Source organism: Poecilia reticulata, unplaced genomic scaffold (genome assembly GCF_000633615.1).
Source record: "Poecilia reticulata strain Guanapo unplaced genomic scaffold, Guppy_female_1.0+MT scaffold_145, whole genome shotgun sequence".
NCBI lineage: Eukaryota > Metazoa > Chordata > Actinopteri > Cyprinodontiformes > Poeciliidae > Poecilia > Poecilia reticulata.
The window spans coordinates 193,557-210,216 of record NW_007615015.1 but is presented as its reverse complement, the minus strand read 5'-3'; the positions used below and the strand labels follow the sequence as shown (position 1 = coordinate 210,216).

The 16,660-nt window shown below is 40.1% G+C and overlaps 1 protein-coding gene across 2 annotated transcripts; it reads left to right on the top strand.

Moving 5' to 3' along the window:
- Positions 1-123: 123 nt before the first annotated feature.
- Positions 124-12,500, top strand: mboat2a (membrane bound O-acyltransferase domain containing 2a). 2 transcript variants are annotated; one of them, XM_017303027.1, is made up of 12 exons: positions 124-340; positions 481-558; positions 3,298-3,393; positions 4,088-4,143; positions 5,191-5,248; positions 6,279-6,465; positions 7,527-7,719; positions 8,200-8,303; positions 8,379-8,443; positions 9,137-9,269; positions 10,311-10,462; positions 11,683-12,500. In XM_017303027.1, the coding sequence occupies exons 2-12, from the start codon at positions 527-529 to the stop codon at positions 11,846-11,848; spliced, it is 1,242 nt and encodes a 413-aa protein (XP_017158516.1). In that variant the 5' UTR covers positions 124-340; positions 481-526; the 3' UTR covers positions 11,849-12,500. The 2 variants fall into 2 exon arrangements, with proteins under 2 accessions (XP_017158516.1, XP_017158517.1); XM_017303028.1 differs by lacking the exons at positions 124-340; positions 481-558; positions 3,298-3,393; positions 4,088-4,143 and having other exon boundaries at positions 5,191-5,261.
- The last annotated feature ends 4,160 nt before the right edge of the window (positions 12,501-16,660 follow it).

The window sequence follows — 16,660 nt, the reverse complement described above, 5'->3', positions numbered from 1 at the left end:
TCGTGTTTTCGCCTGGTTTTGTTTTGCCGTCGTGTTTTCGCCTGGTTTTGTTTTGTCGTGTTTTCGCCTGGTTTTGTTTCGCCTGGTTTTGTTTTCGCCTGGTTTTGTTTTCGCCTGGTTTTGTTTTGTCGTCGTGTTTTCGCCTGGTTTTGTTTTGCCGTCGTGTTTTCGCCTGGTTTTGTTTTTCCTCCGCCGCTGCCTCGTCTCCTCGTCGTCTGGATTGACTCCTGACTAACTCAGAGCGGCGTCTCTGCTCTGCTGCAGGGCTTGACGTCGGTCGGATCACGGCGCTGCTGGACTCGGTGTTTCTGTGTTTCTGCTCTGCTGCGGCGCTCTCATGGTGCAGCCTGTTCCGATATCATAGGGATGAATTTTTAGCTGAAATAAATTCAGATTTCTCTCCTGTGCTCTGACTGCCTGCTGCATTACTCAATAATTGTTGGTATGTTTGTGTAATATTTGTGATATTTGTCTTTAAAGGTATTCGGTCCATTTTCTGGTGCAGAGCGGCCTCTCCTATGGGGTGATGATCTTTGCCAGCCTGGAGCACATGCACAAGTAAGACAGCAACATTTTTCAGTGAAGCATTTATGGTTCTTTCTGCAGGACGGCGCAAATCTGCAGGAACTTTTAAACACTCAAACTGGTGGGTGCAGGTTTTACTTCATTTTTCCCAGTCCAAAGTTATAAATAAACCTCATAAACGCCCTTCATAGAGCTTCGGCTGAGTGTTGCTAACAGAGTCAGCATCACTTTGAGCAAAGCAGGCGTCAGAACTCAGTTATTTGTTCTGATTTAGTAATTTTTTTTTATTACGTACTAGTTGTCATTTTCCCGTTTCCCATCAAAACAGCCCACATCATGATACTTCCACCGCCTTTTAGCCCGTGGTAATGCTATGGTCTGATATCCTGGATCCCATTCTTAACTTATAGATTTCAACATGAAGCTGCTCCATTTGTGAGGTCAGACACTGATGTTGGACGACCTCAGAAACTAGCTGAGCCTGGTGCAGGGGAGCCTAAAGGTTGACAGAAAATGTGACTATATAGTGATAAGTTATTATAAGATATTGTTGATGATCCTTTAACACCAGCTGGAGGTGGAGCAGATGATGAAGTTCTGGTCCAAACAAACTGAGCCTATCAGCTCGTCTGCAGGGTTCAAATATAGTAAAAATTATAGTCCAGAAATTAAACCTTCTTCATAATTTATCACTTTTAGCTTTAATTTGTTCAGCTTAGCTGATTCATCGTCCAGGTTTGTGACCTTGACTCGTTAAGGTCACCACATTCATGTTGTCCCCAAACTATAGGACATTTATCTTATTGTTTACTGTTTATTGTGAAAAATTTCTTATCATATTTTTGATTTGTCTTCATGTTAAATTTCAGTTATTTATGTAAATAAAAAATTAACAGTATGATCTGAAGTTTTAGTCTTTTTCTCCACTGTTTGTTTCACGGCAGCGTCAATAAATTGTAAAATATATGATTAGATACAGTTGCTGTGCATTTCAGAGATGTAACTAAAAGTTGTCCGGCTGTAAAGTCCCAGAACTCGCTGACACGTCGCTGTTTGCTGAGGTCACTGAACCTTTCAGGTCTTTGCATAACAAATGGGTTTCTGACCCGGTTCAGGTCGGAAGCCCGCGGCTTTCTGAGCGGACACGGCAACCCTTTGTTTGACCTGCGACCTTTGCTCTTGGAGCTCGACCTGACCTGGTTACACCTGCACGACTAGCAGAGCGATTAGCATAACAGCAGAAAAATTCCTGTAGGAGGAAAAACGGAGGCAGGAAATGGAAGAAAGATGTGGAGAAATATTCACAGCTAATCGCACTGAGCTTCTTTCTTTCTGTCTTTATTTATGTTTTCTTTGTTTTTCTGCCTCTTCACTGATTTTTTCTGTCCGTCTTTGTCTGTCTGTCTACCTATTAATCTAATCTAATCTAATCTCTCTTCACTTATATCTGCCAAGCAGAAACACAAAAATCTGTGAAACTCTCAACAAAAATAAAAACGGGACTTTATGGGAAGCGTTGGGTTGGGACCAACAAAGAAAAAGCTAATTTAATGTCATTTTTTAAACAATTATTCTCTATTTGTTTAGGATTTACAGCATTAATTCACTGTGAGCTGCTGCTTCACAGTTCGGTCTGATGCAAATTTCCTCTATTTGACTAATTGAGCAAACAAGTTGCAGCAAAGCGAGGAACACAGGCAGTAAATCCAGTCAACACAAATATCCTTTACGGTCCCACAGTGAAGAGATTCAGCAGCAAAGTGATGAAAAAATAAGAATAAAAGGCTTTAGCAACGTTTTTTAAAAATGTCTTATGTAAAACTGAGTGCAGTCATTTAAAAGTAAAATTAACCTGATTCACCTGCACATTTTTCATAGAAATTCACACAAAATCATCAAATACTTTCCACAGCATGTCGGGGAGACAGAGAGCAGAGAGAAAAAACAACAAAGACCAAATCTTTCAGAAATTTTCTGAAAAAAAGGAAATTCCTGAGTTTCGAAAGTCACAAATTTTCATCTTTTCAAACTCAGAAATTTCCTTTTTTTTCTCAAAATTATTTGAGAAAAATTTTTGGGGGGCTGAAATTTGCTCTCTTTTTAATTACAATGGAAATAAAACTCTGTTTTGTAGATCTCAGCATAAAGCATAACTGTGGGTTTGTTACAAATTTCCTACGAAAACATTCGCAAATTGAATTTAAGTGATGCTAACTCCTAATTAAAAAAATGTAATTCATAAAAATTAAAACAGAAACAGTGGAAACATTTAGAAAATAAAAACAGATTTTATAGAGCCCTAGTGCATTTTTCAGTTTGAGAAATCCTTTAATCTCCATGGCAACCATTCAGTTGTGCATAACTCCTGAGTGGACGTAGCTCCGCCTTCGAGGTGCAGCTCCTCCCCCACTCAGCTCCTTCAGACTAGCCAGAAGCAATTAGCAAACATTTGAATGTCTCATGTCAGGAGCTGTGGCTAAAATGTTGTTAAAGGCTTAATAGAGGAGCCATGTTGGAATGACCTCCTGGAGGCGGAGCTTCTGAAAGAAGCAGGTGTGTCTTAAAGTGACAGAGGCCCAATTTCAAGGCGTTAAATTACAAAGTCAGATTTCTTTAACACATTTGTTTGATTGTGCTGTAAAATGGCCGCCATGTGCCTGGAAAATGTTTGACACTGCCCCTTTGAAGGCGAACATATGCGACTGCATTTGCACTATTTATTGTGAAGGATGCCAAAGAAAAAGCAGGTCTCTGTTGTTTCTGTTTCTTTAGGTACTGCTTCATCGTCACCCTCGGTTACCTGATCGTCTGTCAGATCACAAGAGTCTACGTGTTCGACTACGGCATGTACTCTGCAGATTTCACTGGGTGAGCTTCGTTTTAAATGAAATCTTTACATGAAACATCCTAAATGATGCTGGAAGCGCCGAGTCGGTTCCCTGCAGGTTGGAGGAGGCTGGTTGCTAAGCAACGCAACGCAAACCCAAACGGGCCGTCCGTCCGTCTGTTTGGCTTCAAAATGTCAAATCAAATATGCTTCTCTGAACCGAACGCCTCTGTTTGGTCATTTATTATGCGTGGATTTATTCTGCTGATACCAGCAAGAAGAAGAAGCAGCAGAGAGATGACTAGTGCAGCACTCAGAGCCAAGAGGAAGAGCAGCAGGAAGGAAGAGCAACAGGAAGTTAAAAAAAGCCCCTCATTATCCAGGAGGGAACTTCCCACTGTAAGGATACTGGTGCAGCTGGTTCTGTTGCTGCTGTTACTGGGCTAATTGGTATCTGAGCCCATTAGGTGGACGGCAAAACAAAACAAGAAGATGAGGATAAGAGGAAAGCTTTTATTAGCTGAAATGACTGACACCTGGAAAATGAGTCGTTATTTTACTGGGATTTTAAGTGATGAAGAACACAAAGTCGTGCATAAATCAAAATGTCTGTCGCTGAAATYGGATTAAAAATGTGTCTAAAATGGTCATAATTTTTCCCATKTAATTTGTATTTTATGCCGAATCAAACAGAAACAAACGTTGTAAATGTTATTTGCTTGCTTTGCTTTTCAGGCCCATGATGGTTATAACCCAGAAGATCACCAGCATGGCGTTTGAAATCCATGACGGTAAGACTTCCTGCTCCGAAAGCGCCAGATGAGGCAGAAGTGAAAGTGCCACTTTGATTCTCTGAGGAGTTAAAAAAAAAGAAACGTTATTTTTGAGACGGCTCGATCGGCCGACCAGTGGAGCAGAAAGAGAGMACAGGCGCCGTTATGTAATGGGTTTATGGCCAACGGTTTGCTCAGGCTGCAGATTGAGCYCCAACAGGCTTTAAACTGAGTCGATTAAAACGTCTGTAATTAATCAATCGCATTTTAATTGAGAAAATAAGCAACTCATTCAATTCACAAACCTCTTTTTGCTGCTAAATTACTGAATAAACAGACACATGAGCTCAACAACAGGGATATTGTTTTTATTCTGCAATTCAGGTTATTTCAGACGTTAGCAATAGCAGTGAGGACGTTAGCATTAGCTGCTACATGGTTAGCATTGAGATGCTACTTTAGGCTTCAGTGAGAGGCTAACTCCTTTTAGYACAACTTGAACACAACACTAGTATTTCTAATCAGATTGATTTCTGAAGCAGGGATGAGCCGAGAGGAGCGCTAACATCGCTAATGTTAGCATGTGTGCGTCAGATTYACAGGCGTACCAGAAACAAATTCAAAGGCTCCAGGTTGGGAGTTTTTTATGTAAAAAAGAAAAGTTCAGTTRATTRTGCTAAAATCTCGGYCATTAATTAATCMAAWTTAACTCAGTAAAATTAATKTTTATYATTCTTTTTTCAATTTTTACAGTTCATTCCTTTAATTTCCCTRTAAGTCACRTGTAAAGTGAAACTCCTCTCCAGGTTTGGTGAATGTTGGTCTTAATGAAGCGTCGTTTTGTTTAAACMGTTTGGGTTTTTRCGCCCAATGAGCTGAAAAGCTGCCGGTTTCCAACAATGGAGCGTTCTCCRGAGGTCGTGACCTTTTGCTCGTGTTTATGTTGCTCCGCCATCACGGCTGCCCTCTGAATCCTGAACACCTTCACTGTTAAACCTGGATGTGTTTCACAGCGTGCATCATGCTGGTGTGTGTGTGTGTGTGTGTGTGTGTGTGTGTGTGCAGGTTTGTCGAAGCGCAGGGAAGGACAGCTGACTCCCAGTCAGAAATACCTAGCTATCAGGTATGTGACTAAGGTATGTTTTAATGCTCCGACGGTTGAATTTAACCTCTTGTTGTCTGTTCGTTAGAGTGTACGCCTGCGCTCTGGTGGTGTTTTAATCAAGCCGTTATCGCCGGCTGCTGTCGGTGAATCATTTTACGGGAATGCCTGTAATCCGTCCTTCCTGCTTTGCGGATTGTTTTCCCTCTCAAATCTTCTCTGATGGAGATGAAATGCTACGAGGCGGGACTTCCTTTATTAACATGAATACACAGCTAGAGCTGCAGTGAAACGGCTCAGCTCAAAGCATGGCCTAGTCAAAGTCGAGACCTAAATTCCATTAAGAGAGCATAGTGACATTTTATAGAATAATCAAGTAACTTTGTTTCCTTCAGTTGTTTTAAAAATATAGTGTACATCAAATATGGCTAAAACAAATTTGACTTTGTAATTTAACGCCCTGAAATTGGGCATCTGTCTCTTTAAGAACTTCCTGCTCTTTCTTAAACTCTGCCTTCAGGAAGACATCCCAACATTTCTCCTCTAATGACCCTTTAACATCGTTTTTGCCAGAGCAGTGGCTCCTATAATGAGCTCGGCAGTTGTGCAGCTCCACCAGGTGTTTGCTAATTGCTGCTGGCTAGTCTGAAGGAGCTGCTGTGTGCGGTTGAAGCTTGGAAACTGCAGCTCTAGGGAGGAGCTGCATCTCGAAGGCGGGGCTAGGTCCAACCAGGTGTTTTTCACATCCGAATGGTTGCCATGGAGATTAAAGGGTTTCTCAAACATGCAGGAAAAGTCAAAGCAACATTCCATGTTTGTTTTTGACAAGAGAAAAACTTGATGAAAAGCTGAAAGAAGTTGGTTTTGCATAATACCGGCCCTTTAAGAATTTGTGGTGAAATGTAAAAATTGACGTTCAGAAACACTCTGCGCCGCAGGAAACCTGCAGCAAACAGGAAGTTTTATTTGGGATTAGTTCAGAGTTTTGCTTATTTGTGTTTTTCCGTCGCTTCACATCCTGATCCTAACGAGCGTCTCCTGTTCTGCTCAGCCGGATGCCCAGCTTGCTGGAGTACCTGAGCTACAACTGCAACTTCATGGGCATCCTGGCGGGACCCACCTGCTCCTACAACGACTACATGGCCTTCATGGAGGGGACGTCGTACCAGCGCCGCCGCCAGGAGAGCGCTAACGGCAAGGAGAACGGGAAGGCCAAGCAGCCCGAGCCTTCACCAAAGGTACCGGTCGGATCCAGATCCACTCACCTTAAATCAGCTCAAATGGCTCAAACAGAAACGGTCAGTAAATATGAAACTTTGAGGCTTTTTTTAGACCAAAGGTTTAAATAAAACATAAGAATTAAAGCGGAGCTTCAATTATCAGCATTTCTGTCCTCTCTTCTACTTTGATTTGCCAGTTTGGGCCAATAATTCAAGAAAATGCAAGAAAAAATATTTTTCAGGGCTTCTTAAAGAGACAGAGGCCCAATTTCAAGGTGTTAAATTGAGGCATATTTGATGTGTACAGCGTCTTTACATCAACCGGAGGTAATATAATTGCTTGATTTTAATGTGAAATGGCGCTTTGGGCCTGGAAAATAAATACTTTTAGTGTGCTGCATTCACTGACTGCTAAAATGTCAGTCTTTTCAGTTTCCATCCTGATTTCATGGAGCATCTCCACAGGAACAACTGTTTGATGAATGCAAGTTTGCATTTTTTTTTATTTTTAGGAGTATATATTTATTAATAACTGGTTTGGTTCTTTAGAAGTGGCCTATTGTTCTCCTTTGAACTGATTAGCATAGATTTATGGCCTATACAAAACCCGTTCATCACATTTTTAAACCCCCAATATAAAATGATTCTCAGATAATGAGATTTCAGTCGGGTCTTTTCAGAATGAGCTGTTTTTAGGGCGGCAAAACCAGCTGAGCAACTGTGCTAGCGCTCTGCTTTGGTTGCTAGGTAACGAGTGGAACTTTGCGGGGGTTGCTAGGTAACGGGCTGGTCCTGCCTGGGGTCACTGGGTGAGTGGCAGTGCCTGCTGATTTGTGACGTTGCATTCAGAAGAATACCAAAATAACTTCAACTATTACCATTTGAGGCTGTTTTCAGAGCAAAGGTTTAAATAAAACATTTAACATTTTGTTTTTAGAAGCAGCAAAAACCCAAAGTGGAAATGAAACCACAGAGTCCCCATCTGCAGCAGCCAGTCTGTGAATGAGGAGCCTCACATTTCCTCCACCTGAGCCATAATAAAACGCCGTGTTTTTGTTTTCCCTTCCATGTCCTCCCAGCGCGCCGTGGTGGCCAAGCTGTGCACCTGCGCCATCTCTTTGACCACCTACCTGTCGCTGTACCGGCTGCTCCCGGTCGTCCGCTCCATAGACGAGCACTTCGTCAGCAACACGCCGTTCCACCTGCAGGTCGTCTACCTTTACCTGGCCATGCTGGCGCTCAGGCCTAAATACTACTTTGTGTGGACTCTGGGTGAGGAAACCTGAAACCTTTACAACATTAGGCCTGACGCAATAAGCAGTAAATCCATTAATCAATTAATCGTATTGCTTTAAAACAGGTTTATCTGTTGTTTTCTTTTCTCCCTTTCTACCAAAACTGGATGATAAAAGTCTTCAGTCTGGTGCTTTGCTCTTTCTTTTGAAGGACACATTTGTTTACAGAGACTTTTGATTTGTTGTTTTGGTTGTTGTTTACCTTCAGATTTAAAACGTCTTCCAGTTCCTGTGTTAAATGCTCATTCGAATTCAAAGTTTATTGATCTTTGAGAATGTGTTCTTGCATTATTAAGCCATCAAATCAAAAATATAATTATCACAATGGACTCCCTGACGTCCAGAATTAAAACGGGTTTTAATGTGAAATAATTTCCCAGTGCAACATTGCCATCTAGTGGTGATGTGAGAACTGCACCCTGCTGGATTTCATGAGGRTCTGTTTGCTTGTCTGCAGCCGATGCCATCAACAACGCAGCCGGGTTTGGCTTCAACGGCTACGACGCAGACGGCTCGCCGCGCTGGGACCTGATTTCCAACCTCAGGATTCTGGATATCGAGGTTCGGCGTCGGCGTTCGTTTACCTTCTGGATTTACTTTCCATCCGTTTCCTGAAGTTTTACTGTTTCCTTTCAGTTTGCCACAAGTTTCAAGCTCTTTCTAGACAACTGGAACATTCAGACAGCTCAGTGGCTCAAGAGGTAACAGGATTATTTTCATTTCTGCGTTTTTATGGTGCATTTTCTGGATGGGAGATTTGAAATTATTTTGCAACACACAACTTAAATTAATTTCTTGAACAGGTTTTGATTGTTTTGTGGGGTTTCCTGTATTCTGCAGCGTTAAAAACAATGAAGAACAACATAAAGTTTTAAATTAAGATATAATAATAATATCAGAATGACAATAAAACTATCTAATATTTGTTTCCTATGATTTTCTACAAATATTAAAATAGGAGACAATCAGTCCATCCAAAAGATTTACTTTCCTTTATTTTAAAACCTAAAAGTAGAAATAAGATAATGGTTCCTTTCAAAGGACACAAAAACATCCTGTAATAAATATTTTCATAAAATAATACACCATCTTTTTCCAAAACATCATGCAACAATTGTTCTAATTTAGTTTTTTTGTTGGCTCTTTAGATTATAAAGAGTTGCTGAAACAGACTAAAATATATAAACACACTCCCACTAATATTCAATTCTAAATGTATTTGTTTATTTGAGCCTATACGTATAATTTTGTATAATAATTTCCCTTTTATTAAAATCTAAAATGGATTTTATCCCCTCTGAGTAAAACTGTAACTYTGCTAACTAGCTTAGCATTTCTGCTGATATTTCCTGATTTTTCCGTGAGCCCTGAATGCACCGTGTCGTCTTCCTCAGAGTTTGCTACGAGCGTTGCCCCGTCAACCCGACGGCCGCCACCTTCCTGCTGTCGGCCATGTGGCACGGCGTCTACCCCGGCTACTACCTGACCTTCGTCACCGGCATCGGGATGACCATGGCYGCCCGCGCCGTGAGTTCTCTTTCCTCCTTCAGCACCAAATCTGCTTGAAATTTTCAGAAATCCACATCCAGGTTGCTGGGAGAGAAAGATGCAGTTCCCCCCCAAATATGAAAAAAATCTGAAAAGTGCGGTGTGCACTTATATTTAGCCCTTCAAACACTTGGCTCACATGACAAGACTTTTATTCYGATTTTTGGGATAATGCTAAAGATTATCTTAACTTTTTAAAGTATTGCATGTTTTGTTCATTGTTTTTGAGGTAAAATATTTTTTTTAACGGGAAAAATTTAAAATTTCTATAATTTTTTATTATTTTTTTTAAAGTCTCATTGCCGTATTTGCTTAATTTTAGATTATTTTTATCTTTTCTTGGCCCATGAACACTTTTGACTTGATGATTCTGTCAGAATAAAAGTCTTGTCCCAAAAAAAGTTGGATAATTTTTCACTTAAAATTATTTGTCCAAATCTCTGCAGTGACTTTTTTCACCTAAATCTGCTTTTAAGTTATTTAATGAACAAGTGTTTTCAAACTATTWATTTTTTTCCAATTGCTGAAATTTTAAAAATAAATTTAAATAAGTTTCGGATCTATAATATTTTCCACGCCAAGAACAAACGTGGCCATGTTTTTAGGTTTTTATTTTAAGCTTTGCTTGTTCCTAGWAAAATAACATTTTTAATRAATGSAAAATCCATTTTTAAGTTTGGATCCTCTGAGTKRMSSYYCYKKYCYYMMAAARRAAWYMRRWWAAWTTWAWTTYYTKGKTTTTTTCTATTTCTAYTGTTTCCCTTTTTGTATAAATAAAAATATCAGGTTACTTCATTTGCTGGATTCTTATTTATGTTTTGGTACAAAARGTTTGGACACCCCTGACCTAGAAAATGCTGACCCAGTTACCGCCTGAAGCTAATGATCCTTCGGCCTTCAGCCTCAGTCCTTTAACGAGCAGACATGTTTGGACTCGTCAAACCGGGTCGTTTGGCTCGTTTGCTGCAGTTTACTAGGAACTGAATGAATGCAAYTTAAAGTTTTAAACCTCTCCTTTAGGTACGGCACAACATCAGACCGTACTTCTTGGTCTCCGACTCGCACAAGCGCGTCTATGATGTCATCACGTGGGCTAGCACGCAGGTTGCCATTTGTTACACGGTGGTGCCGTTCGTCCTGCTCGCTGTTGGACCTTCGCTAAAGTTCTACAGGTGCGTGTTGTTTACCTTTTAACCGCTAACTTCCGCTGGGAATGAGAGGAATTGATCGTCTGCTGGGAGGCTGCAATGGTTAACGAGACAGATTAATGGGAGGAAATAAAACGGGCCGAGTCGGTGCTGGGGCATAACGACCCKGTYGTTAGCGATTAGCTGCCAGACAGGTGGCGTAAAGAGAGCAGGCTAACCCTGGAGCCATCGCTTCAGGGTTAACCTTTGCCCTCCTCATGAAATGGTTGAAATATTTCACAGAGAAATGAGAAAACATCATCAGTTCCCACCGACTCCTTGTGTGCAGACTGAGCTAACGAAATTATTATTAGAATCTTTTCAGGAATAATAAAATGTATTCAATAGATGAAACATGCAGGTTTTTGAGTGAGCGTTAAAGAAATGCTAACAAAATACTTGATCTGGTGCAGCGGTGAACACAYTTCTGCTAAACCGCTGATAATTTCATTTAGTTCACTTAGCTTCCCCTAAATATTTTTTTCCAGATAAATTTTGAAATTCTAATTTATTTGCCAATTTKTAAACTTTGAGTTGGATAAAGTTTGACATCCGTTTGAAGTTTTGTTTATTGACAGCAGTTCCACTTCCTCTCCTCACGTTCTCTCTTTTTTCCCTCYAATAACTTTATTTAAACCAAGAAACAAACGGCAACAAAATAAAAAAAACAGGCAGTAGAGAGGAATAAATAAACATAAATACAATATCTAAGGCCAATACAGAACATAGAAAGTTGCTTTGTCAAGATTAAAATGGTTTTGATGTCAAATATAATTTGATTTGAAGTTAGCACTTTAGCTTTACTRCTGTTAGCGTAGTGCTCTAGCATTAGCTTCTGCTAAATACTGTGTGGTTGTAGCTGTTTAGCGTTAGCGGAACTAATGTTTATAATTTGCGTGTTAGTGTTAATATAACTAACTTCTTAGTCGGCTGTTTCCACCAGTGCTACGGTGTTATTTCAGTCGTTTATTTCCATTTAACTAAATTATTTTTGTTACGAACCACATCAATCACAGACTATAATTTGGCATCAATACGACTGAGGCAGCAGAGTAAGAAATACTGCCACCTGCAGGTGGGAGTTGGCATCACTTGAACCCAATGTTTGGTTTCAACCATTATGGAATCAAAAACTGTCGACAAACTGTGATAATCTAGAGATTTTGCTAAAATGCCATTCGTGATGCAGTTTTTTGTCCTTGCAGCTCGTGGTACTTTTGCTTGCACCTCCTGTGTCTCCTCGTGGTTCTGGTTCTGCCCGTCAAATCGAGACGCCGGCAGGCCAGAGCGAAGGAAGACGCTGCGCAGGACGAGCAGCGCGACCACAGCAGCACAGACAACAACTGCAACCGGAAAGACAAATCCACATGAGACCGCCGCCRCGTCACGAGCTACACCTGGACCGGGTCGGGTCCAGTACCTAACCAAGAACCCAAAAAACACAAAACGTCTAGTAGCAACATGGAGGACAGCCGTCACTCTGCTGACGTGGACAAACAGGAAGTAATCTGGTGACTTTGGCGCTGCCTTAAACCCTCGATGTACTCTACAGGTGAGGCCGGTAGATGGGTGGAGTTCCTCAGGGCAGACAGGAAGTATGTGGAGGGTTTTTGTCATTGGAACAGGAAGTTCGTCCATTTGAAAGAAGCAAACTTTATCATCAGCTGCCAACTTTGAACAGGCCTTATGATCTTTGAATGGTTTCATTTCTTTTTTTTTTTTTATCTTGGAGCAGAGTTCACGTTGTGCGTTTCGTATTTAGCCGTTTCTGACGACACTATTTGAAATACATTCTTAATGTTTTTTTTCTTTTTGGGAAGATTTGGCTCTAAAACGACAGAGAGAAGAGAGTTTTCTGTTCTGGGTTTCTGTTTGGTTCTGGGTTTTTTCGATCCAGGGGTTTATTTGCAAACGGTTAAAGGGACTTTTGATTTGCTCACAAATCCAAACACACATTTTCTCACACATTTTTAAATGTTACAACCACAAACTAAAATGGGTTTAATTGGATTTTTTTATTTGATGAATGAACACAAAGTAGTGCATAATTGTGAAGTGGAAAGAAAACTGGTAAACGTTTTCCCCATATTTACTAAAAAAATCTCTTTTTGTTGTGAAATTGTATGTTTCCAGGGGGAAAATGATCATTTTTYACGATTAAAGTTTTTATCAGGTTCCAAACCCGACAAGCTCAGAGTTTAATCTGCATCAGAACATCTTCTGGGTCCAGGATGTTGCAACTTCTTCCTCTCTGGTTTCCTGTTCACGGTGATTCTGGACCTGGAAAATGTCGAGCTGACAAAGAGCCCAGATGAACCACTTACTGGTCCGGGTCGGGCTGGGAACCCATTAAAAACGGCCTGCTGCTCCAGTTCAGCTCTAAAATCAGACATTTTATGTTGCCTCATCAAAGGAAATCCCACTCAAATATCCCAGAGTTTCTAAATGTAACATGAAGAAATGTAAAAAAAACATTAAATTAAAATTTAACTGTGTTATTTCCATCACTTTTCTGATTAAGTGTTTAGCTTTTTATCTTAAAAATCTAACCGCAGTTTAATTGGATTAATGCGTTGGCGTGCTAAATGCATAAATCTCTGAGGAAATGTGATATTTTTTATTAAAACATGATGTGACCTCTGGAGTCCAGAGCCAGCCGGTGCCGTGAACGGTTTTATTTTTATACTGTGAGCGTCTAATGTTCGGGTCAGGGTGCATTTTACTGCAGGGTGAATGAGACACTGTTTCCTTTCGCTGTTTTTGCTGCATCTTCATCTGAAGCCTTCCAGATTTGGTTCTGTTTCAGGAGGTGTTTCTGTTAAAACAATATAAAAGAGATTGAAACTGATGGTTCCTGTTATTCTTCTTTAAAGTTACGGATTATTTAAGAAGCAACAAAGCAGCAGAAGTGACGTCTTTCAGTGTGGATCCGTTTGTGGGTTTTTTCTCTAACATTTCCATGTTCCTGCCATAACTCTGTGTGTTTACCATTTCTTGTGGTCTGTCGATGTTAATCGTGTTTTCAAAGGAACCCATGTTCTGTAGCTCGGCCCGCCGGCGAGAGGAGAGACGCCGTCGCTACAAACGCAGCGGCTGCAGCCGCTGCAGCAGCTGCAGTGCTGCAGCACTGCATGGCCACACATACCAGCAGATCGATGCAAACGGCTCCATACGTCCAAAGTGCCAAATCAGAAACGAATCTTGTTTTAGAGAGTGTGTAGGGGTGTGTGTGGGTGTGTGTGTGTGTTTGCGCGCCAGACTAACATAATGGGTATTTTTGTGTCAGAAGGAAATTTATCAAACTATTTGTATAACAGTGGAGTACATTCTGATGTGGCGAAATAAAGAAATTATTTTTAAACACTAAGCCTGTTTGATGTGGAAATGTTTTCTTTTTTTTGTCTAGTGAGGAAAAATATCAGTTTTTAATTAGACATGCATCCATCTTTTGTTCAAAATGTGCATTAAAAATCAGAGTATTTACAATATATGAAAATAAAACCATGTAAATATTAGCAGAAATGTTTTCTGTTGCATGTAAAACTGCAAATAACTGCGTTCTGTTTGTAGAACTGAGAAAATCGGCTTCCCACTTGAAATTTTGATCCAATACAGCCGCCCCTAACCTGTGGTTATAATGCTACATGTAGTGCCTGCAGCTCTAAGATGAAAAAAATTAAAATAATGTGTTGGAGGACCAGAGCAAAGCTAAAAGTCATTGCAAGAAAAAAGTTCTGCAAGAATAAATTCATAACTACACGAGGAAAAAAGTCATAATTCCAGAATTTAGTTGTATTTCCAAAATAAGGTCATATATTTGGAAAAGGAGGTAATGAGAATACTCCAGGAAGAATAATTAAATCATATTCAGTTTATTTACAGGTATATAACATCAATGCCCAAATATCTCCGGGCACTTTGCAAAAAATAAAAAAATCCAGTCATGATGAGGTAGTCTTGTCAGAAACAGAAGCGTTTGTTTTTTTTAAAGCTTTTCTTGTAATGGCACAACTTTCTTCTGGTAAAATTTTATCTTTATTGTTGTAACAAGAGTATTTATCCTTGTATAACCTAATTCTCATAATATTATGTCTTTATTCTTGAAATTATTATTATTTTTCTTATCCGGGACCAGAAGTCTGTTGGACAGTAGCTTTAAAACCTACTTTCCAATCTTAAAATTGATTTCAAACAGTGAAATCGGGGCCATTTTGGAATTCCTCCTGCTTTTTCTTTTATTTTTCCTACCAACCGCCGTTAACTCGGGTGTGACGTCATCCCCAGGTCCGAGTTCCGAGGTAAACCGAAGGCGGCGTAACCGCGGTGTAGTTGCAGTGAGGCGGGGGCTCCGGTGTAAAGCCGAAGGTTCCGCCTCTGTAAACAAAGCAAGAGGAACGAGGCGGAGCCTCCGTCACATTTCTGGTTCAGTAGCAGGTTACAGTTTAACTGTATTCTGCCCAAACATGTCTTGATTAAGAAAAAAAACAAAACATTTAGCTGGATTCAGCCGGCAGAAATAACTTGAAAGAGGCGGGAAGTGAGCAGCCGTGTGCAGGTAAGAAAACCATTGTTTGGTGAGTTTAGTTGTTTTTAAAGCTCATTAAATATTAAAAACAGTTGTAACCTGTTGGATAGCTAGCTTCTATTTTCCCTTTCTTGTCACTTTTAGCTAAAGTTGTTACTTCCTGCTACACAAACAACGGGGTGACCACTGTGTTTGTAACACCCCTGTTAAAACCTTCGCCGTTGGGTCGTTTTTCGTCGCTGTAAAGGGCCGGCCATATGTTAGCTGCCTGACAGATGTTTGACGACCTCCAGAGCCGCTGTCAGAGGGGGAACYCTGGATAATGTTGTCTGGAAACACGACTTAAACTTTAATAATAATCTCTAAGCCTCCTGTCACGATGGTAACTCGTTGCACCGACTTTTATTTTGTCAGTTTAGCAGCGCTGGTTTATGTGTGAGTATCCTGTTGAAGTAACCAGTTTCATCACAGCTAAACTAAATTAAATAAATGTAATGTTGTTTGTAGTTGACCCGCAGGCTGGTACGTACCTAGGAACTGAATCCTCAGCGGTTTCGTGCCCACATGACTTGCCATAAAGAGCTGACTGCTGGTTAAATTTAGAAATCCTATCCAGTGTTGCCTGCCCATATTTAAGCTGAACTGGACATAATTTCACTTTTTTCTRTTCATATATACTAATTTGTTATGTTGTTTACACTCCAGATAAAACCTGCAACATACTTTCACGCCCATTGACCTTATTCACATTTTGTCTTGTTCCAACCACCTTACAGCGCATTACATCCAGGTTCTTACTTTGACTGGGCCATTTATATTCCTCCTCTGTCTGTATGTTTGGGATGTTTGTCCTGTTGGAAGGTTGAATACAACTCCAGCTCAGATTTTCATTTGTAAATAATTTTTGTCCAGTTCATTCTGCTTTGTGAAAATCTAATTAACGGTGAATGTAGATCATACATGTCTATGCAGTTCTCTTTGAAACACAGATGGGGAAAAAATGCCCTAAATTGAAGTTTTAAAATGTTATTTGACCCTTAAGGTCGAATTCAGATACAAGTTTAAAGTTCAGGTCACGTGTAAAACTTTAACAAGAACATTTTCCAYTTTTTAAAATCTATTTATAGCTGAGTCAGTGAGCTTCAGGTTGTCTTATTTCCAGTTGACTGTGATGTAATCAAATCACTGTTTTAGTTCGTTTTTCTACGTTTTACAGTCTGCTGCTCTGATCTTTTCACCCAGAAAGGTACAACCTGTTCCACTTCCATATGTGGACCAAAATCTGACAGTTCTCATCGTGTCTGAACGGTCAAACTGCATTTATACGACTTTTACGTCGTTGGCTTGAGACATGCGCCGTAATTCTGCACCAGAAGAAGCCAGACGGTAAATCTGGATGTAAATTATGAAAGCAGTCTGCGACGTTCTTCTTYTGCTTCACAAGGACGTTTGATTACGAATGAAAGACCAAAAACCCACATTTCTGATAGTCTAAATTGGAATTTAGACTCWTTTAAARGTCGCGTTTCATCTGAAGCACCTGGGGTTTAAAGTATGGTGGAAACGATTAATCGTGATTAATCATTTATTATTATTATTATTATTATTATTATTATTATTTTCCACCCTGAACTCCATTTTTAGCTTCACGTGGTTTA